The 20,344-nt window shown below is 48.0% G+C and overlaps 6 protein-coding genes and 1 non-coding gene across 7 annotated transcripts; 5 read left to right on the top strand and 2 right to left on the bottom strand.

Moving 5' to 3' along the window:
- The first annotated feature begins 507 nt into the window (after positions 1-507).
- On the top strand, positions 508-2,430 carry GGS25DRAFT_258918 (cytochrome P450). The gene is made up of 4 exons (XM_049257263.1): positions 508-913; positions 965-1,391; positions 1,505-2,157; positions 2,234-2,430. Exons 1-4 carry the CDS (start codon positions 632-634, stop codon positions 2,333-2,335), a joined length of 1,464 nt encoding a protein of 487 aa, XP_049118362.1. The 5' UTR covers positions 508-631; the 3' UTR covers positions 2,336-2,430.
- GGS25DRAFT_258891 (carbon-nitrogen hydrolase) lies at positions 2,404-3,740 on the top strand. Its single transcript, XM_049257262.1, has one exon. It carries the CDS (start codon positions 2,623-2,625, stop codon positions 3,619-3,621), a length of 999 nt encoding a protein of 332 aa, XP_049118361.1. The 5' UTR covers positions 2,404-2,622; the 3' UTR covers positions 3,622-3,740.
- A 285-nt stretch (positions 3,741-4,025) lies between these two features.
- On the top strand, positions 4,026-6,007 carry GGS25DRAFT_488616 (uncharacterized protein). The gene is made up of 5 exons (XM_049260832.1): positions 4,026-4,283; positions 4,386-4,653; positions 4,710-4,751; positions 4,803-5,708; positions 5,772-6,007. Exons 1-5 carry the CDS (start codon positions 4,242-4,244, stop codon positions 5,873-5,875), a joined length of 1,362 nt encoding a protein of 453 aa, XP_049118360.1. The 5' UTR covers positions 4,026-4,241; the 3' UTR covers positions 5,876-6,007.
- A 1,187-nt stretch (positions 6,008-7,194) lies between these two features.
- GGS25DRAFT_258823 (zinc-binding dehydrogenase) lies at positions 7,195-9,547 on the top strand. The gene is made up of 2 exons (XM_049257261.1): positions 7,195-8,172; positions 8,367-9,547. Exons 1-2 carry the CDS (start codon positions 7,607-7,609, stop codon positions 8,890-8,892), a joined length of 1,092 nt encoding a protein of 363 aa, XP_049118359.1. The 5' UTR covers positions 7,195-7,606; the 3' UTR covers positions 8,893-9,547.
- A 1,287-nt stretch (positions 9,548-10,834) lies between these two features.
- On the top strand, positions 10,835-18,203 carry GGS25DRAFT_488610 (uncharacterized protein). The gene is made up of 3 exons (XM_049260831.1): positions 10,835-11,640; positions 11,704-17,055; positions 17,113-18,203. Exons 1-3 carry the CDS (start codon positions 11,349-11,351, stop codon positions 17,592-17,594), a joined length of 6,126 nt encoding a protein of 2,041 aa, XP_049118358.1. The 5' UTR covers positions 10,835-11,348; the 3' UTR covers positions 17,595-18,203.
- On the bottom strand, positions 18,120-18,201 carry GGS25DRAFT_t47. The gene has a single exon. It is a non-coding gene; the product is annotated as a tRNA-Ser (tRNA).
- A 128-nt stretch (positions 18,204-18,331) lies between the features above and the next one.
- On the bottom strand, positions 18,332-20,071 carry GGS25DRAFT_488609 (uncharacterized protein). Its single transcript, XM_049260830.1, has 2 exons — positions 19,985-20,071; positions 18,332-19,932 (listed from the first exon to the last, which is right to left on the bottom strand). Exon 2 carries the CDS (start codon positions 19,353-19,355, stop codon positions 18,594-18,596), a length of 762 nt encoding a protein of 253 aa, XP_049118357.1. The 5' UTR covers positions 19,356-19,932; positions 19,985-20,071; the 3' UTR covers positions 18,332-18,593.
- Positions 20,072-20,344: the final 273 nt, after the last annotated feature.

The raw sequence follows: 20,344 nt of genomic DNA, 5'->3' as shown, positions 1-20,344 counted from the left end.
ACCATTAGAAACACAAATGGCCTCGGATTGGTTAGTTCAAGGGCCTATGTTTAGTATGATACTTCGTAGATGGCATAGGTTTAACAGGACCATGTGTGCATTCTGGAGAAACATGCCATTGGGAATAGGCAGACACGAGAGAAGATGAGATCTGCATATTCCTTGGCCGTCAGTACTGCCAGCGCCGTCTACACAAGGTTCCTACTTACTAGGTATATATTAGTGCTTACATACATCTAAAAAGGAACATACGCTGATCATTCCTAAGGCTTAAACCATCTCCAAGTAAATATGTAGTATCCAATAGTTATAGGATAGGTTCCTATTTACCTACCTGGCAGTTAGGCAGCCTAGAATTGATACGACTCCGAACCCCCTGTTGAATGACTTGGTTAACGAATCGTAATTACAATCAATGAGCGTCGATTGGCAAGTAAAAGTTACAAATAGCAGCCCGGAATCAAGTCTCCAAGTTGCAGTATTGGTATGCACCTCACTTTCGGGTAGGTATGCACAATGCATTTGGCGACGGGATTCTCCTCTTTTTCGTTTGTTATTTGAACTTTGGTACCTCCTAGGCATCACTCATGCCACCACCGCAAACGTTTTCAACTCTAAACAGCCATGAACTATGGCATCGTTGCTCATATTCCTACCGGCTTTGCTGCTAGCACTGCTCTGCCTCCGTCTGCTAGTGAACTGGCGAACGTTGAGTAAGGCACCTGGGCCAATTCTTGCGGGCTGCACCGACCTCTGGAGAGCTTACTATCAGTACAACGGAAAGCTAAGAAAGAAGCTCTTGGATTTGCACTCTAAGCACGGTCCGATAGTGCGGTATGGCGTGCGTAGCATCAGTATCAATGACCCAGAGGTCATCAATATCGTCTACGGAAGCCGAGGGGGGTTCATTACGGTACGAGCGCCCAAAAATCATCATATAGGATTCCTCTCACGTTCCGCATAGGCAGACTCGTATAAAGTGATAATTGGTATTCAAAATGGCAAAGAAGTGCCAAGTCTAGTTAGCACTGCGGATGAGGTGCGTCACGGTGCCCTGCGCCGGTCCGTGGCCAACGCCTTCACGCCTACTGCGGTGCTAGATTATGAGAAATGGATAGATGCATCGATCGAGGAACTCCTCGATCTGGTAAGCAAGAAGTCGACCTTCGACATCTCGTCAATAATTCTCTGGTACAACATGGATGCAGCAGGGCGATTTTCCTTTGGCGAGCCGGTTGGATGTTTGAAGGCTGAGGGTGATGTAGGGGGTTCTATTCAACTGATCCGGGACCGTTTTAACCATTGGGGTTGGTGGGGTTCACTACCTCAGTTGGAAAGACTGATATATCGCAATCCTATCGCCTTGCGACAGAAGATAGCACCGTCAAGTAGTATGTTGATATAGGGGGGCATTCTCCCCTTTTCCTTTTCAACCTTTCTCGCGAGCACACAAGTATCCCCAATCTCTTTTCGCACAGCACCTAATTAATCGACTTTGTTGCAGTGGCGGCAGCGGCAGCATCGAGACTCAAGTTGAGGGCGAGTCGATCCAGCAACGATCTAGCGCATCCTGATCTACTCCAAAAGTTCTTAGATGCCAGCAAAGATAGCCCTCAAGTGTTAGATACCTCTGGGATAATTGGCATGTTGATGTCCACTATATCAGGGGCTGGCGACACATCAGCAACGACAATGACGGCAGCAATATTCTACTTACTCAAACATCCTCATTCGCTTAAGAAGCTAGAAGAAGAGCTCTCGCAGGCTGACTTGCCTGAGATACCTACAGTTTCCCAGATAAGCAAACTGCCTTATCTCAACGCCGTCATCAGAGAGACTATGCGAGTATTTCCGACCCCAACGGCCCCGATGGAGCGACTGGTTCCCCAGGGGGGCGTTACAATTGCAGGCATGTTCTTCCCGATGGGTACGAGCGTAGGGTGCATGCCATCAGCGGTGCACCAGAGAGTCGATGTCTTTGGCGAAGACGTCAATACTTTCCGCCCAGAGCGATGGCTTATATCTGACCGCGAGCAGTTAAGATGTATGGAAGCTACTCACATGGGGTTTAGTCGTGGGCGTCGCGTTTGCCTAGGACAGAATATCGCAGTTTTACAGATGAAGAAGAGTCTATCGGCGTTGCTCATGAAATTCAAGGTGAGCCCATTTCGAGGCTTGGCCCTATATTGAATTTAGGTGCTATAGGGTAGGTAACTAACAGTTGATATTGTAGTTGAGCTTAGCCGACCCGAACGCGTCCCTTAAAGCGGACTTCTCCTCTGCTGTGGCCTGGCTCGGGCCATTGTATGTTATATCGCAGGTTAAGCAGCAATAAGTTGTAGGACTAGGAGGGTATGAGAGGGGTCGAAGGTTACCTACATGTAGGTAGTAATGCATCTTACCAGGTACTCTGATATCAATGTGGCTTCCATTGCCAGAGTGCCGAACTTCATGTATTGTACCCCGCCTTTCCAATGGTGAAACTTACTGCAGTGTTCCATACTTAGGTATATATCGAGTAGGAAGATATATACATATCTATATACGTACCTATATACATATGTACGACAGGTGTTTACTCGTACATATGTAAGTCACAAAGTAAAACATCACTCTAAAGTCATGTCCACAATGTCCGACAAGAAAATCAAAGTTGCTGCAGCGCATGCCGCGCCCATCTACATGGACAAAGCCGCCAGCTTGCGCAAAGTTGTCTCTCTAATTGGCGAGGCTGCAAATGAATCGATTGAGCTGCTCGCCTTCCCCGAGGCATTCGTTCCTGGATTCCCTTACTTTGCCTACTGCTACGCGCCAAACGCTGCAACCGTTTCCCTCTACGCAGCGCAGAGCGTGGTGGTACTAGAAGATCTAGATGAAGTGCAAGCGGCATGCGCGAAACACAATATAGCCGTCACCCTCGGAATTTCTGAACGCATGCGCGGCGGTCACACGCTGTTTAACAGCATCGTGACCATCGACGCAGACGGCAGTATTCTAGGCGTTCACCGCAAGGTGCAGCCCACGTGGGCGGAACGGCTCGTGTGGGGCCAGGGGTCCGGCTACACTCTCCGCACATACAAACCTAAGAGCGCCGCCTATCGAATTGGCGCGCTGGCTTGCTGGGAACACGCGATAAACGGAGCACGGCAGGCACTGATTGACCAGGGTCAGCATATCCACGTTGGTTGCTGGCCGGCTCTTGATATACTCGAGGGGTTCGAAGATGTAGCCTGCACACAGATCGAGGCGTTGATGAAAACTCATGCCTTGACGGCGCAAGTGTTTGTGTTATGCGCTAGCAGTTATGTCGACGAGAGATGCTTGCAGTGGATGGAGAGGACCCTAGGCCCACAGGACAAGGTGAAAAGTGGCGGGGGCTGGACCGCGATCATTCACCCGTTTTGCTCGTTTATTGCCGGGCCGCATACGGATAGCCAAGATGAGCTTGTTACCGGCGAGGTTGATCTCTCTCAGTTAGATCTAGTAAAGGTGTATATAGACGGGGCGGGGCATTACAAACGGCCAGAGATTTTTAGGTCTGAGGTTGATATGACACTGAGGTGGAAGGACGAGTTGGAGATCGTCGGTCCCGTCGCATGGGAATACATGAAAAAAGAATAAAAAGGAAATGTGATGATCTCAGCCGTTCAAGGTTTGAAGACGGTGACAAAATCCGTTATTTTAGGTACCTACATAACTATAAATATCTCCCAGGTTCAATGTTGAAGCTGAAGCTGTTGCCTGCCAGGTCCCATCACATAAATTCAATTTTCATGGATCATTACTAACATACTACTAGTTAGTACTAGTACTAATACAGCACCTATTCTTGGATTTTATGGGGATAGGGCTGGCAGGTGCCTGGAATAGTGTAACCTTGTAGGTACCTCTAGCCTCTAGGTCCTCTACCTACTACCTAGTACCGGTGCCTCGGTGCCCTGGTGGTCTCCAGTTCACACGCTATGCACACGAGCCTAAAGTACGCCGATCTATTGGCTACACAGAATAAACATTGAAGCCTCCTTATTTTATTACTGCCTACTAGGTACATGCACGTGTGATACGTTGTACTACATAATAGGTCTTGCACATTGGTAATAAGTGATGATATATATGTATGTACTTCCATCGCTCTGAATAATAACAGGTGATCTTCAACTTCCAAGCTTTGTAAATATCTCTTCGTTGAGTTGTTTCCTCTGGATTTTTCTTGGGACCGAACGGCCTTACCTACACACAACATGGGACTCTCACGGCTTGCGCTTGTAGCTGCAGGCTTCCTGGTCAGTCTTTTCTTTTTCTTTTTCTTTTTCTTTTTCTCTCTTTCCTTTTCCTCCTAGATACTACTAGCAGTACACTTCAACTAACCAAAGTGACAAATTTAGCATCTTCCACTTGGATATTGCGCAGCATTGAAGACACAGGCAACCGACAGCATATCCAGCTGTGGAAGCACATGGATGTCTGGTAGCGATGTCAAAATCGCTCAAGGAACCGATTCCCGAAGAGGGTTCAGTACTGCAGTACAAGACTTCTGTAGCGCTGCAAATGGGCAGGTTGTCAAGTCCAATGGCTTTCTTTCGATGGCAACGGAGGTCTTCCTCAACGGCGGGAAGGACCCCGCTTCCTACGGTGTTTTAGGATTTGTATATTGTAATATCATCTATATGGAAAACTTTGTCAGAACCTACTCTAACAGTTCCATGTAGTTGAGGTACACAACAAGGAAAGCTCAGACCATACCATTTCAAGTCAGTCTCACTGTCCATCTTTACCCGCCTACCTGTACTAACATGGCCTAGCTGAGAGTTGCAAAAACTACCTTTTAGCCCTCAGCGCTGACGGCGGCAAATGTTCCGGAGCGACTAATCACGATACCAAGGGTGGCACTTGGCAAGTAGGCAACAATGGCGTCTCTTATCATGCCTTGGCAAACGAGGTTCCGCCTGTACGAGACGCAATTAACAAACTATTCGCTGGTGCTGCTTTGGACACACAAAGTGTCAACAAGGGTTCTGGTGCACCCCTAAACCCGTGGCCCTTAGATTCCGTAAATGCCGTCAAGCCGACATCGTGCCATAGCCATAATGATTACGACCGAGACATCCCCATCTACTCAGCCATGAGTGCAGGATGTATTGGCCTGGAAGCTGACGTTTGGTATGCGAGCGGCGATGTGATTATCGGTCACACAGTCCCAACCCCGGGCAGGACACTGCGCGTGCAGTACATTGATCCCATCAAGGCAATTCTCGACCATAACAACGGGGGTTCATCAGGCCCCAATGGTTTTTACAAGGCCAAGCCGAGTCAGAGCATCACGCTATTAGTAGACTTCAAAACATCCAGCAGCGGGACTCTAGACGCTGTCGTCAAAGCCCTTCAACCTCTCCGGGATGGTGGATACCTCAGCCACCTCAGCGATGGCAAGTTTGTCGAGAAACAGGTCACAGTTGTCGCAAGCGGAAGCGCCCCATTCGATCGGATCAGCACGGGCGACGGCAACCCAGACCGCGATATATTCTTCGACGCTAGCTTGGACGAATGGGATGCCAAATACACCAGCACAAACTCGTACTATGCCTCAGCCGACTTCCAGAGTACGATTGGAAACCCAGGAAGCGCAAAGGACTTCACCGACGCGCAGAAATCTAAGGTCGAGTCGCAGGTCAAGAATGCTCATGCAGCGGGGCTCAAAGTCCGATACTGTACGTTTTACTTGAGTCCAACTCTCCCTCTTGCTCTCAGAACCAGACTAACACAGAAACCAGGGAATCTGTCTGGCGATTACCTCTGGGAGCCGTTGGCCGCACTGGGTGTCGATCGGTTGAATGCCGATGATATGTATGATACGGCGAGGCTAGTTCGGTTGTAGTTATGCCGTGATATCAAAGGATTTAAAGACAAGATAATGTTTATGTTTGGCTTATCATGATAGACTTGTTCTCAAACGTGTAAATACATAGTTTCAGGATACCTAATTACTAAACTATTTGAATCAATGCCCACATACAAGCTTTACAGATTTCTTTCTCACTATGGGAAATACCTACCCTACATTGGCTAGGTATTGCTGGCGGATCAAAAAACTTGACGAGCAAGCCCAGAAAGGCAGGTACCACTACTGACTCTTGCAAGTCGTACCTTTTCACATCCTTCTCCCGTAAGCATTGACGCCATAGTACGAAAGATTACTACCGTCAGCATAGGTACATACCTATTTTCCTAGGAATCCTGTGTTTCCATGATATTCCTAACAATATCTACCTATAGCTGGTGCTATTGCCCCCTTAAACGAAACACCTACAGCCACAAGACCATACTTACCACATTCTTCGCCCAATTGATTCCTGCAATCCTGCTCTACTCTAAGGATTAGTTTTGATCACACCTTCAAGAACAAGAAGTAACCACGTTACGATGTTCCTCGAGAACAGGATCGTGCTGGTATAGTTGGCCCCGCCATTGCAGCTGACCTATGTGTACCTAGGCAAGTAACACTGATAAGTATCAGGATCTAAAACTTTCTTTCAGTGAAGTATAATGTCTTACTTCGCCCTGTTCGTGCCACCTGCTAACGACACCGTAGTGCTGCGATTTAGTAGCCCTTGCGCCGTTGCCTAGAGATGGGGTAAGATCTGTGGCACCGGCTTGCTTACGCTCGGCAACGGCATGTGTAGCAGTATGGTCATCGATGATCGCACTATAGGGTACAGGCTCGAAACGCGCCGTGATGTTCCAGGAGGCTGGGTTACGACAGTGCTCTGGTACGAGGAGAAGTTGATAGAACCTTGGATTCATGGAAATACACTTCTGTCGCTACCTACGTACTTACTGGATTTCTAGATCACACTTTCATCACAGCTCGGAAATTATATAGCGACTTGCCCCGAGACTTGGTCATATTATGACGACTGTTCTATCACCGTACTTTACAAAACGTGGCTACATATAGTTACCTAATCACTGCCGAGGCATATGGTTTATGGCCCTCCCAGGCATGATCTCTAATAGTCGAAGTGACCAGTCCCTAAAGCATTTCGTTATACTTCTCTTGCCAAAAGCTTTTTTCAATCTTGTGGGGCAGAAACTACATATGGGCTTATGAACAGAGACACCAGCCAAAAGGAATTGAAAGAAAAAAGATTTTTTTTAAAGAGCCATTATTGAGAGCAGCCCTTATTATGAGAGGACGGAGCGTATCTGAATAGTCGCGGACTCGCGGGGAGTTAGTTATATATATATATGTAGGTTAGGTTAGTAGTGATAGATAAAATAAGGGGCTAGTTTGCACCGTCACATGCAAGAAGCCTACTAGGTAGGAAATCCTGCTCTTTAATAAGTCCTTCAGCTTAAACACCACATAACCCCCCTGAGCCTAGTCAATTCACAATGGTGCCAATGGCATACCTGATGCGAAACCCCTGTATCAGTATCTATTTTCGGCAACATATGCTGACAGATGATCCAAATACTCACCTAGATCCTGGCATTTAAAGCTGCAGCTAGTCCCGGAAGTGGTAGGTATACAGATCGAGGGTTGTCCCCCGCGAACTCGAACTACTTGGCATAGTCGTGTCTACTTTGATCATCGGCCTCAAAAAAAATGTCGTTATCCTCAACGTCAATCGATAGGGACATTCCACTCACACAGACAGCTATCGTCGAGGATTCCAATGGCATCCCAACACTTGTACACGACGTGCCAGTGCCGGCTCTACGACCAGGCACCATTCTTATCAAAACAGCAGCAGTTGCGATTAACCCTTGCGACTACAAAATGGGCGCCGCCTTTCCGAGTCCCGGGGCCGTAGTCGGCATAGACTTCGCGGGCCACGTCGTCGCCGTATCCCCCGAGACAACGCGGTCAGATATACGCGTGGGTGATGCCGTTTGCGGCGTCGTACACGGCTCTAATCCCGGCGACCACGAGAGCGGTGCTTTTGCCGAGTATATCCTCGCTCAAGCGCATTTGGTCCTTAAGGTCCCACCCGGCCTACCCCTGGAGCAGGCGGCAACGCTCGGGTGCGCGCTTCTGACTAGCTGCATTGCGTTCTGGGATGCGCTGCGGATTGTGCCGGATCCAGAAAACCCGGCAACGGAGCCGCTGCCGGTGCTGGTCTATGGCGGCAGCACGGCTGCTGGGACGGTGGCGATTCAGCTGCTGAAGTTGTAAGTGATTACTTTTGAGATCCCTTATTCTCCGTGTTTCTATTCTTTTGGGTTCGGAATGGTATGGCTCACTGTCCTCTTCCCCGAAGGAATTGGCGTGCTAGCTACATAATGGGCTAGACAGATCTCATGCTGTAGCCCCGTTTTATTAGTACCTGGTCAGCAGACTTGTTGATCTGATCTAACTTTCGCAGGTCTGGTCTCAATCCAATCGCAACATGCTCACCACGGAACTTCGACCTTGTCAAGTCCTCGGGAGCTAGCGCCGTATTCGACTATAGTTCGGTGGATGTTGCGCAGGCCATCAAGACGCATACTAAGGGCCGTCTCCGCCACGCACTGGACTGTATCGCAGACCAAGAGTCGACTGCGTGCTGCTATGCCTCCTTTGGGAGACCTGGCGGCCGCTACGTGTCATTAGAGGCCATCCCAGCCGCCTGGAAAACAAGAGAAGCTGTCAAACATGAGTTCATCATGTGCCTCGAAGGAATGGGCAAGGAAGTGATACTGGGTGGGGAATATGGGCGCGCGGCAAGCGAGGAGAAGCGTAATCTGGCAGCGAGAATGTTTGGTGTGTTTCAAAGGTTGCTAGATGAGAATAAATTGAAGACACACCCTGTTGAAGTGGTCGGGAAATGCTTCGAAGATATCCAAAGGGGGGTGACTAGATTAAAGTCAGGATCGGTCTCTGGTAGCAAGCTTGTTGTGTTGCTCAATTAAGTGCTTCTATGTAAGCGGCATGCGATTATCTACGATAGATGCCCTATTAATAAACTAATCCTTTTTTATGGATGTATTATACCTAGGTACGTGTTAGGTAAGAATAGATATACACTAGAATTCCTGGATAGGATGTTGTATTATTAACGGAATTTGATTTTAGGTAGTGTCTCAATGGACATATGATGTTCACGAGTAGTAAGAAGTCTCCCAATTCAACGCTTTCTGTAGCCGACGATGCTTTGAGCCTGTTGGAGTAAGGAGTAGGCGGCGCGGATTTTGATTACCTAGCTCGTCTTTACCAATCTGAGCCTAAGTCGGATTTCTTTATGGCATGTAGAGTTGAACTGTTCAGTCCTAATCGTGCCTAGTCGAAGACCTTAACCTGTATTAAAAGTCCGTGATGCCACACGGCGTCTATTATTGAATACCCATTGGGTGAGATTAGTGAAAGCACATGGCCATGTATATATTATGAGCATCTCACAAACATCTCTCGCATACGTCTTCAAGCTTTTATGCACAAAAATATCATGAAAATGAACCAATGGCAGTAAGTAAGTACTGACACCGGTACCGGCTTGTATGTAGAAGGTGAACTATATCGAAGACATCAGTGATGTCTTCCACCCAACCAGCCTACTAGGTGCCCAGGCAATTATGCCTGCTAGGTCTTTCAGCCTCTCTAAACCAAGCTGAATAGTATACCTGTGTTGGATTATTTGGCGAACCCCGCTGGTGTCAGCTGTCAGGGATCTTTTGTGCAACTAGTAGTCTCTTGGTGGGTTCTCTTTGCCTTACTCTGGCCTCCGTTTTTGCTGCTATACGATTGGGTAGGTACTTTACTATCGTAGCTTCAGTTTTTTGATATATACTTTTATCTTCCGCTTTCATAATTAAAGGGCAAGAAACATGGCTTAGTTACGATCGACACTAACCTCTGTTCCTCAGGCTCACAAGCTTTGGCTTCTTGCGCCTGTATAAAGAGTGGCATGTCCGGATTTCTCAGTAGCTCTATTTCTGTGGTGGCAGGTTATTCATGCGGTACCGAAAACGTCGACCCTGCTCTTTCGGTCTTGATGTATACTGCAGCGCCGCTAAGGGGTTGACAATAGTGGTAGTTATGGGCCGCTGGAAACGGGAAGCTCGAGCACTGGGGGATCAGAGGCTGCTAGCAACTCGAGTACAGGCACAATCGTGGAGGCTATAGTTGGTGTTGTAGTTGGCCTTGCGATCCTCGGTATTGCTGGCTTCTTTTTTACGGCGGCGATCGCGAAAAAAGAAGGGTTAATTCCAAATGCCGCCCGACCATGTATTCGGCTCCAGAAAGCCCGAGCTTGGCAACACGTCAACTGCGGCTGCATAAAGCTCCAACCCGAAAGAACTTAAAGGCCCGTTCAGAATGGCGGAACTCCAAGGGCAGAACACATAAATATCCGTCACTTAACTTCCCTCAGGAAGCACATGGCCAGCCTGTGCACGAAGCACCGGATCAAGAGCCCATGGTACACGAGGCACAAGGGCAGCTGAGATCAGAGCTTCCGGATACGACCTGGCACCGTAGGCCAATTCCACGAAATGGATAGCGGATACCAGAGGCAATAATTGTTGCGTAATACTGTGTCAGGTCCTAGGTGATCCATTAGGATCGAGTTGATTTATATTTCAGAGCCATTGTTGTAGCTGAGTATATAATAATTTTGAGATGTAATTGCCAGAATAATTGTTGCCAGAATTGTAAAAAATCGAAGACTTCCAATAGTTAGTTAACTATTGAAGGTCTAATAAGGTTCGATGATGACTAATGATTGACTGGTACTGTGCTAGTACTGTGCAGTACAAAGGATATGTACTGTGTACATAGGTACATAATGCTAGGTAAGCAAGCACGGCTCTGGAGCTTTTTAGATGCGCTGTTAGGCTTTTAGCTCCACATGCGCAGTACCTAGCCTCGTCGCGCCGACCACCGAAAACAGTTGCTTTCTTCTTTGTGAACTTCTTCACCTAGTAACTTGCACATCTTTTTTTTTTCTCTCTTGGGACTTTGATTCTTTATTGTCACCTACACTGTCATTTTTCGCTCAATTAACCACCCATCCCCATGGTGTTAGATGACTTGAGCAACTGTTACATTCACGATTGATCGTTTAACTCATCAATTCTCTCGAGTTAATCAGATCCATTTCATCAATCACTCCTTGACATATTTCTTTTTCATCTCTTCCAACTTCTTTTACATTTTACATCACCTTATCACGTCCTAATTTTCCACATTCTTTTTCTACACCTTTCTCCGAGACGATCACCTACCATCAACTAATATTTTCCATTACAACCAATCGTCAAACCCCCATCCGCTCCATCTCTCCCTTTCTCTACGCGATCCGAAACTTCAACATCACCGAATATCCCTGTACTCTCTCTGATGGCCATATCGTAGTCAAGTATTTGACAACATGGCTGCTGCAGAGGTAGACCTCGGCTACCTGGCTACCCATCTGGGTATGCCCGAGGCAAATCTCACGACTGTCACCACCGATCCTACTGCCGACTTGGTTAAAGCGGTTCTGGCCGCCGTTGCCGCTAAAGGATATGAATACGACGCACTATTTACCCAGAAACTTCAGCTGGAAGTTGAATTTGAGACCTCTGTTCGAAGCGCCGAAGCTCAACGAGATGCAAGCAACGAGACAGCTAAAAAGGCGCTGAAAGATGTTGAGGATCTTCGTCAAAAGCTCAAGGATGAAGGTACTGCATACTTATCGTCTCAACATTGTTTTTGAAGATTGAAATACTTACATTCATGTGTAGAAACAAAGCGCCAGAATTTGGAAAACGAACTACAGTCAATCAAGTCGTCAAGCTCTACTTCTAGTTCTGAAATCGACAAACTCCGTGCCCGTATCGCCTCCCTAGAGACTTCCAACCGAGAATCACTTGCGATCATCGATACCAAGAATTCCGCAAACGAAGCACTATCCCAAGAACTACAGGCTCAACACCAGAAAAACCTGAAGCTAGGCCAAGAAATTACGGCGTTACAGCAATCCGTCCAGAATGCGAACAATGCAGCCAACAGCTCCAAATTCCGAGAACAGTCACTACAGCAACAACTACAATTAGCTCAAAGCAGTAGCGACTTTTTTGAGAAGGAGCTGAAGACTAAGTCGGCCGAGGCACTCAAGTATCGAAAGGAGAAGGGGGCGCGCATTGCCGAGCTGCAGCGTCTAAACGATGATTCCACCTCCAATATCGACTCTCTTAAGCGTACTGAGCAGCAACTTCGCAAACGGCTGGACGAAGCCCAGAAGAAAGTTGACGATTCACTTACAAAAATACAGCAGCTACAAGAAGCTGCAGGCCGTAAAGAAGAAGATTTTAGACAGGAATGTGATAGTCTTCGGCGATTGGTGGATTTGAAAGAGCAGCAGACTGATACATATAAGAAACGAGTTCAAGAGGTTGAGGCGAGAGAGGAGCAGGTGAAGCGGGAATGTGAAGAAAGCGTCCGCAAGGTCAACGAAGAAATTGCCCGAGCTAACTCTGACAAAGAAGAGCTTTCTCAAGCGATTGAGTCCTCTCGTGACGAGATCGGTCGCCTGGAGGCTATGATTGCGGGTGGTAGTCCAGCCCGACCTGGATCTACGCCTCAGACTCCGCGGCCCACGAATGGATCAGTATACCGTCTAGGGTCACCATTTGCGACACCAGCCTCTACACGTAAATCCCTCTCGACTACTCAATTAATGGAGGATTATTATAAAATCAAGGGACAATTGAACGCTGAGAAGATCCGTAGCGGTAATCTCGCAAAGGAGTTGGACGATGTTATTGATCAATTGGAAGCCAAACGTCCAGAGCTTGAAGAGCTTCAAGCCGATAACGACCGACTACAACAAGAAATGAAGAACATGTCACAGCTTTCAGACGAGAGTTTCCGCGAGCGGGACATCGCTAAGAAGGCTGCACGGAAGGCTGAAGCCATAGCCGCGGATGCGGAAAAGAGGAACACTCTCCTGCAATACGAAGTGAAGAGTCTTAGCGCACAGATCCAGATGCTCACATTCAGCGTACACTGTCTCGAGAAAGGTCTGGATCAACTCTCGTCAGATGAGAAATTGATCCTGCAAAGGCTAGAGAGGGGCCAGTTTACTGGTCTTGTCGACGGAGAGGAGCAAAACGCGCATACCTCCATTCTTGAACGACTAGTCGTTTTCAAAAATATCCAGGAACTCCAACAACGAAACGAGCAACTCCTTCAGGTTACCCACGATCTTGCCGAGAAGATGGAGAATGAAGAAGCAGTCGCAGCAAAGAGTCAAGCAATGGAGGACCACAAAGAGCGAATTCGACTAGAGCAGGAACTTGAGGTATTTAGGGACACTCTTAGGGGCTTCCAAGTAAAGACGGAAAGTATCACGAAAGAGAGAGACATGTTCCGCCGCATAGTTGAGTCGAGAGCATCCGCCGATGATGTGGCTTCGGCTTTAGGTCGCTCGACACAAGAGAACGTTTTTGCTAGCATCGAGCAGAACACCACCGCAATCGATGATGGGTCTGATTACACCACTTTACTTCGAGATTTGCAGCAAAACTTCGACACCTACCGAAACGAGCAGACTACCGATAGGAAGACAATGAAGGAGCAACTAGAGAGATTAGCTGCAGACAGGAATTCCCTCCAAGCGGAAGTCTCCAGGGTGCAGAGTCAGCTCACCCTTGCGTCGGAGCGATACGAAATTCTCCACTCCAATTTCACGGCCGTGCAAAATGAGAATAGGGAGCTGCAAAACCGAAACCAGGCGATGTCCGAATCGGGTGCCAAGCAAGACATTCGCACACAGCAGGTGGCTGAAGATCTTGTTGAGGCGAGGGGATTGCTTGAGAGTATGCGCAGCGAAAACGCGAATCTCAAAGCCGAGAAGAAATTATGGAAGGAGATCCAAGATCGATTAAGCCAGGATAACGAGAGTCTGATGCAGGAGAAATCGCGTCTCAATGGACTTCTAGCTACACAACAAACCCTCCAGAATGAACGCGAGTTGAGCGATTCTGAAACGAAACGACGGCTTCAATCTCAAATTGATTCCCTTCAAACCGAGTTGAACGCCACCAAACGAAAATTAACCGACGAGGTTGAAGAGGGGAAGAAGGCTCAGCTTCGGAAGGAATTCGATGCTCAGCAGTTCCAAAAGCGAATCGACGAGCTCACCTCAAATCTCAGTCAGATACGAGAAGAACTGGTTGCTACAAAGACCGGACGTGATCATCTCCAGAGTAGAGTTGATGAGCTCACCATCCAACTTCGGAGTGTAGAGGAACGCGCGGAGAGGCTTCAGCCAAGACCTACTCCAAGGCCAGGGTCTATGGTCGCTACATTGGAACAAGATACCACGCAGGCTGATACCGATGAGCGCATACAGGATTTGATTCATGAAGTCACGGATCTCAAGCGTGATCTTGAGATGACCAAGTCACACTTAGAGAATGCCCAGGCACAAAGTGAAAGGTACAAGGAAATGAGTCAATCCTCAGAGGAGGAACTGGAGCGGATGAACTCTGCGCAAGAGCAATATCAGGTAGAAATGGATGCAGCGATTTCGGCCAAGGATGCAACAATCAAAGAACTCGAGCAGCGAGTGGAGGATTTGTCCATAGAACTGGCAAGATCTAACAGCGAATTGTCGACTCTACGTGACTCCCAAGCAGAGATTGCCAAGCGATTTGAGGATGAGAAGGCTCTTCTAGATGAAGAGATCAAGCGCCTAAGAGACGAGGAAGAAAGATATACTGCATCCTCGCAATTTCACCAACAAGATCTTCGCGCCCAGGCCGAAATTGCAGCCCACGCCCAGCAAGCATACGAAAGCGAAGTAATGAAACACGGAGAAACTGCAAAGTCGCTATCCAATCTACGCGGCGAGTATAACCAGGTTAAGACTTCTGTGGCAACCTGGAAAGCAGAAGCCGAATCAGCAAAGGCTACACTGGTGCAGAGCGAAGCATCCTGGGATGAGCGGCGCCAGCGATTCGAACGAGAAATTTCGGAGCTCCGTGCTCGCAGAGACGACGCTAATGCGCAGAACAAGCTTCTGCATCAACAACTAGAAGATGTAACCACGCAAGTTGCGGCCCTACAGCAAAGTCGAAGCGCAAGTGGTGAATCCCTTGATGCCATCGCATCACAGCCCAGCAGTTCAGATACTGACAAGTTCCGGGAACTGAGCAACTATCTTCGTCGCGAGAAAGATATTTTAGAGGTGCAATATGACCTCAAGGTACAAGAGGCCAAGAGGCTTCAACAGCAGCTAGAGTATATGCAATCTCAACTGGACGAAGCTAGGTTGAAGCTGGAGCAGGAGCGTCGTTCACAAAGCGATGGTGACCGAAGCTCCATTGCCCATAAAGACCTTATGAGCAAGTTGGAAGAACTGAATCTCTTCCGCGAAAGCAGCGCCGCTTTGCGGGCAGAGGCACGTCAAGCACAGGCCCAGCTAGCTGAGAAAATTACTAGAATCTCGGAGCTAGAGGCGACTATCCAACCGCTTGAGGCTCAGGTTGAGGAACTTCAAAGCCAACAGTCATTCAAGGAAGCCGAGATGAAACAACTGCATGAGGATCGCGACCGCTGGCAAAAGCGCACAGAAGATATTCTTTCAAAGCATGGCAGAACGGATCCAGCAGAAGTTGAGGAGCTCAAGCAGACAGTAGCAACGCTTGAATCGGAACGAACTGCATTGCAGGAAGCCGAAGCGCCTCTCAAGCAGAAGATACAGGAGCTTGAGAAGATCATTGCAGATAAGGAGACAGGTTGGTCAACGACACGAGAGAAGCTCATAAATTCGGCCAAGGAGCGATCTCGCAATCTCACCAATGCGAAAAACGAGGTTGTCGTCGAAAGGGACCAGCTTCAGGCCAAGCTAGGCGAAGTCTCGGGTCAGCTCTCAACGACCCAAGGGGAGCTTGAGGCCTCCAAAAAATCAAGGCTTGCTTTGGAAGAACAAATTAACAACTTCAGACGACAAGTTGAAGCACTACAAACAGAGGCACGAAAGAACTCTAGCAACTCTATCACAACAGACTCGTCCAGCAATGAGGCACTGGTCGCTCTTCAGGCGCAACTGGCCGAGGTTCGCGCTGAGTTGAATAATATTTCATCGCAGAAAGCCATTGTTGATGGGGAATTGCAAAGTACCCGTGATCAGCTAAATTCAGCAATCGCGGAACGAGATCAGGCTATCGCTAATGCGCAAACCCGAACGACTAATGGTGACACGACAATGGAGAATGGGACCGCTGCTGCGGATGAGAGGCCATTAGCAACGCCGCTATCTGATGACGAGCGGAAAGCTCTAGAAGAGAAAATAGCTGAGGCGATAGCTAATGCTGCTAAATGGGAAGCCAAGGCCGCAGAATTGGAGGAAAAACAGGAGCAGATTGTGAAGATGAGGAGTGATAAGATGAAGGAATCATTGAATAAACGCCTCACAGATTATAAAGCCCAGATGGAGACGGAGAAAGCCCAAGCCAAACAAGATATCGAGAAACTCCAGTCCGATTTTAAGCTGCGTATGGAGCAAGAGCGAAAGATTTGGGAAGCAGAGCATGCCAATGATCCTAGCGACACGAAACCACCGGCGACCCCCTCTCGGCCACATCCCACTGAAACGCCAGCAGGAACACCTTCAACGGATCTCAGTGGACTAAACGACAAGGAAATCAGGGATCTCGTTTCCACTAATCCTACCATCAAGAGCATCATTCAGAATAACATTAAGAATAAGCTTGCGGTGGAAACCAAAAAGGTACGAGAGGAACAAGAAGCTATAAAAACGGAGTGGGAACAGAAGGTTACCCAGGCTCGAGAACAAGCCATGCAGCTCGCCACCTCAAAGAGTAACCTTAAGCTTAACATGACCGAGAAGAGAGTCCAGGCTGCTGTTGCCAAATTAACTGTGGTAGAGACGGCTGCAAACCAAACGCCACAGCGGCCCGTAGGCGAGGTCTGGGAGATTGCAAAGGATGCAAAACCACCACCGCCAGCTCCTAAGCCAACTACCACCGAATCAACAGTAGCAACAGCACCAGCAGCAGCGACTCCAGCACCGGCAGCAGCGATTCCAGCACCGGTGGCGGCACCAGCGGTAGCAGATGCCTCGGCGAGTAAGTTCATTCTCGCTATAACTATGCCAACTGAGTGTTTTACTAATAGTCTCTTAGCCCCCAGCTCCCAGCCTGCGATTGCTAACGCCAGTACGAATTTTCAAAATGCAAAAGCGATTCCGACGAGTGGCATTCCTAAACCTGGAGCAATATCCAATAACGTCCCGGTACAAAATAATCCATTCGCAAACATCAAGCAAGAGCATTCGCACTTGGCACCGACAGGTCCAACCAATCCGTTTGGACAGCCTACAAATTTGCCGGCACCCCCGTCGGGACCAACAGGAGCATCACAACTTCCGGCAAAGGTCACTGGTCTGCCAATGCCAGCAACGGGCATTCGGAAGCCGGGTGGTCCTAATCAGACTCGTGGCGGCGGTCGCGGAGGCCAAGCTAACCGCGGAGGCCGCGGCAGTGCACAGGGTCGTGCTAGTCTTAACCCGACAGCTGAAAACTTCCAGTCTGGAAATAAACGTACTCGAAGTGACTCGGACATGGGTGGTGGTTCAAAGAGACCGCGAGGTGGTCCTCCGCATTAGTATCCGCGAGGTCCCTATAGGCGATGAAGGACATGGGGGTTACTATCCAGTCGTAACCAGCAAGTCTCCATACTTAGACAATAGCTACTATTGCTTTCTCTTCATAAATGTATCATAATGGCGGACGAATCCAAATTTCGTGTTAATTTGCTGGGCATGGGGTGTTCCTTTTTTAGCCGTAGCTCGAAGAAGGATTAGGTTAGGTCAGTGGGAAAATTTGAGGCGTTGGCATTGTTGCGGTATCATTAGCAAGTGGCCACCTTATACGTACGTCTATGGTATGAAATTTATGCACATCTATCTCCTTTGTCCATGCCTTCGTGTTCTGGAGACTGCTCCGATGCGAGGCACGATGTACTTGTAAATAGGTATGTACAGTACCTATATTACGACAGAAATCATTTTAACTCTACAACGTGAAAAGAAATGAAAAACAAATTACTGCATACAAATTTCAAAAAGAATGTAAAGGGTAAGAAGAAGGAAAGGGGAACAAAAAAGATAATTCAAACGGATTTTAGTACGCGACATTGGCCCGATTCGAACGGACGCTCCCGAAGGAACAAGATTTCTAGTCTTGCGCGTTAGACCACTCCGCCACAATGCCTTGCTAGCTGCTTGATGATTTCTGGTCAGCTAAAGCTACCTATATTAGTATGTGTATTCCCGAGCCGAATATCATCCAAAGTCTCGATGATTCGTCACGCGAAGGTGGGGTACCAACTTGAAGTTGCTTCATTAACCAACCTAACCTTTGTACTTTTTATCCCAACAACATTGAACTTCAAGAAGAGGCGTTTTGATCATTTGGATTCCTTTTTTTATCCTAGGAGGCGTATAACCATCAATCGGGCCATCCTCGTAAGGATTGGAATAGATGTTAATGCCTAGGTAGAAATATAGCATTCGATCATCGGTTAACAATCTGATAATGCCCACAAATAACCACTTAATAGGTACTAAGAAAACGAGTATTGCTAGATCACATTTAGGTATTTCTCAAATAAGAAGACCACCGCCATTACTTTTCACGCAACTGCCGGTGCTGTTACTATCCTTCATCAAATAGATATATGCCTCGGCCACCTCCTCAGCAGTGCCGACTTTTCCAAGAAGTGCCCTCTCCAATATGGCCGGGATACGTTCTTCCATTGACGGGATAGCCCTTAGCATATCAGTATCCGTCGCACCAGGGCTCACCGCGTTAACACGGATAGGCGCAAGCTCCACAGCCAGACCTTTGGTAATCCCGGACATGGCTGAGCTTACACTGCTGACTACGACTGTGCCCTTGAAGGGCTTTTCAGCGAGCACGCCGGTCGTGAATGTCAGCGAAGATTTGTAGCTCGGCTTCAGGTAGCGAGGAGCCAGCTTCCCGATGAGCAGCGGCACCACGAACTTGAACTGCGTGCAGTCCCGCAGGGTGCGCATCGACATCTCATTCAGCGGATAGATCTCGAGCACGCCCGATGTGAAGACGATGTGGTCGAGCAGCTGACCCCCAGCGGCGGCGTTGACGTCCGCAAACAGCTTTTCAAGGCTGGATTCAGCGTCGTCGTGGTTGACGTCGCAGACGTAGCCCATAACCCGAGCTCCAGGTACGGCCTCTCGGATTTGCAAAACGGCGCTTTGGACGCGGCTCAAGTTCGATGAGGCAATGGAAACGTTCGCACCCTCGGCGCTGGCAATCTTGGCAACGGCAAGACCGATCCCGGCCGAGCCGCCGATGACGAGCACGTTTTGCCCAGTAATGGGAGGCATGTCAGACAGTTAAGGGGGTGATATGAAAAACGAGACCGAGTACAAGGTTCCTTCCAAGTTATATTGATAGTAACACCTCGAAGTTATAGACCCCTATATTTAAAATGTATTATCCATGATGCTCTTAATAGTGTTGGAAGAAGGGGAAGACTAACTTACATATACTATGCCCAGGCGAATAACCTCACATCTACTAATTCCGTTCTCGCGGCATTAGTCGCTTATTCACAGCTAATACTGCATTATCCCGAGTCCGATATAGAAGACTAAGCGTCTATCACGGATAGATCCTTCTCATGCATAAGGCTAGGAAATTCGGCCGCCATGCTATCGGCAGATTTCCATTAGAAATCATCCCAGTAAGTCGCATGGCTCGGCAACAACGGATTTTAGTGAAGGCGGAGTTAGTAAGACGCGACCCGATCTGGGGTAATCTACATAATGTTAGTTCACCACGTACTCCGTACATATGTAACTACATGTGTGTATCGTATATTTTACCCGTTTAGACCACGGTAATCGCTTCCTATACAGTTGTCTCTCCCACATTAGCTTCCTTGTCATGTTCTATTTAGAAGTAAGCAAATGATATCGTCTTTCACAAAGAGACATGTGACTAATCAAGTCAGGTGACCCTGCTGTGACGTAGCTATATCAAAAATAGTAACTGCAATGCTGCAATGCTTACATAGGACTTTCTTCAGCATTTAATTGTTTTTCCTAAATAGAGAGGAATTCCCAACTCCCTCTCCTCCCCTACTCCTCCCTTCATCTTAGCTCTTCACGTCTCATACTTTTAGTTCTTGCCTTTTGGTCCATAATCTTCTAGCTCTTCTCCGTTTTAATTGGAGGACCTCCGGGTTACGAGTACCTACTACCTATGTACCTAACGGTCCTAACCTAGTACCCTTGTAATTACATTCTCGTCACGTAAGTTTAAGGCTGCACCGCCCTTTTAGCTTATTTCAGCGCAACAATTCCGCATTGGG

This window comes from Hypoxylon fragiforme (assembly GCF_022984875.1).
Source record: "Hypoxylon fragiforme strain CBS 206.31 chromosome Unknown GGS25scaffold_4, whole genome shotgun sequence".
In the NCBI taxonomy this organism is placed as follows: Eukaryota; Fungi; Ascomycota; class Sordariomycetes; order Xylariales; family Hypoxylaceae; genus Hypoxylon; species Hypoxylon fragiforme.
Note: the sequence above shows the minus strand (reverse complement) of the source record. Positions and strands in the feature narration are given on the sequence as shown.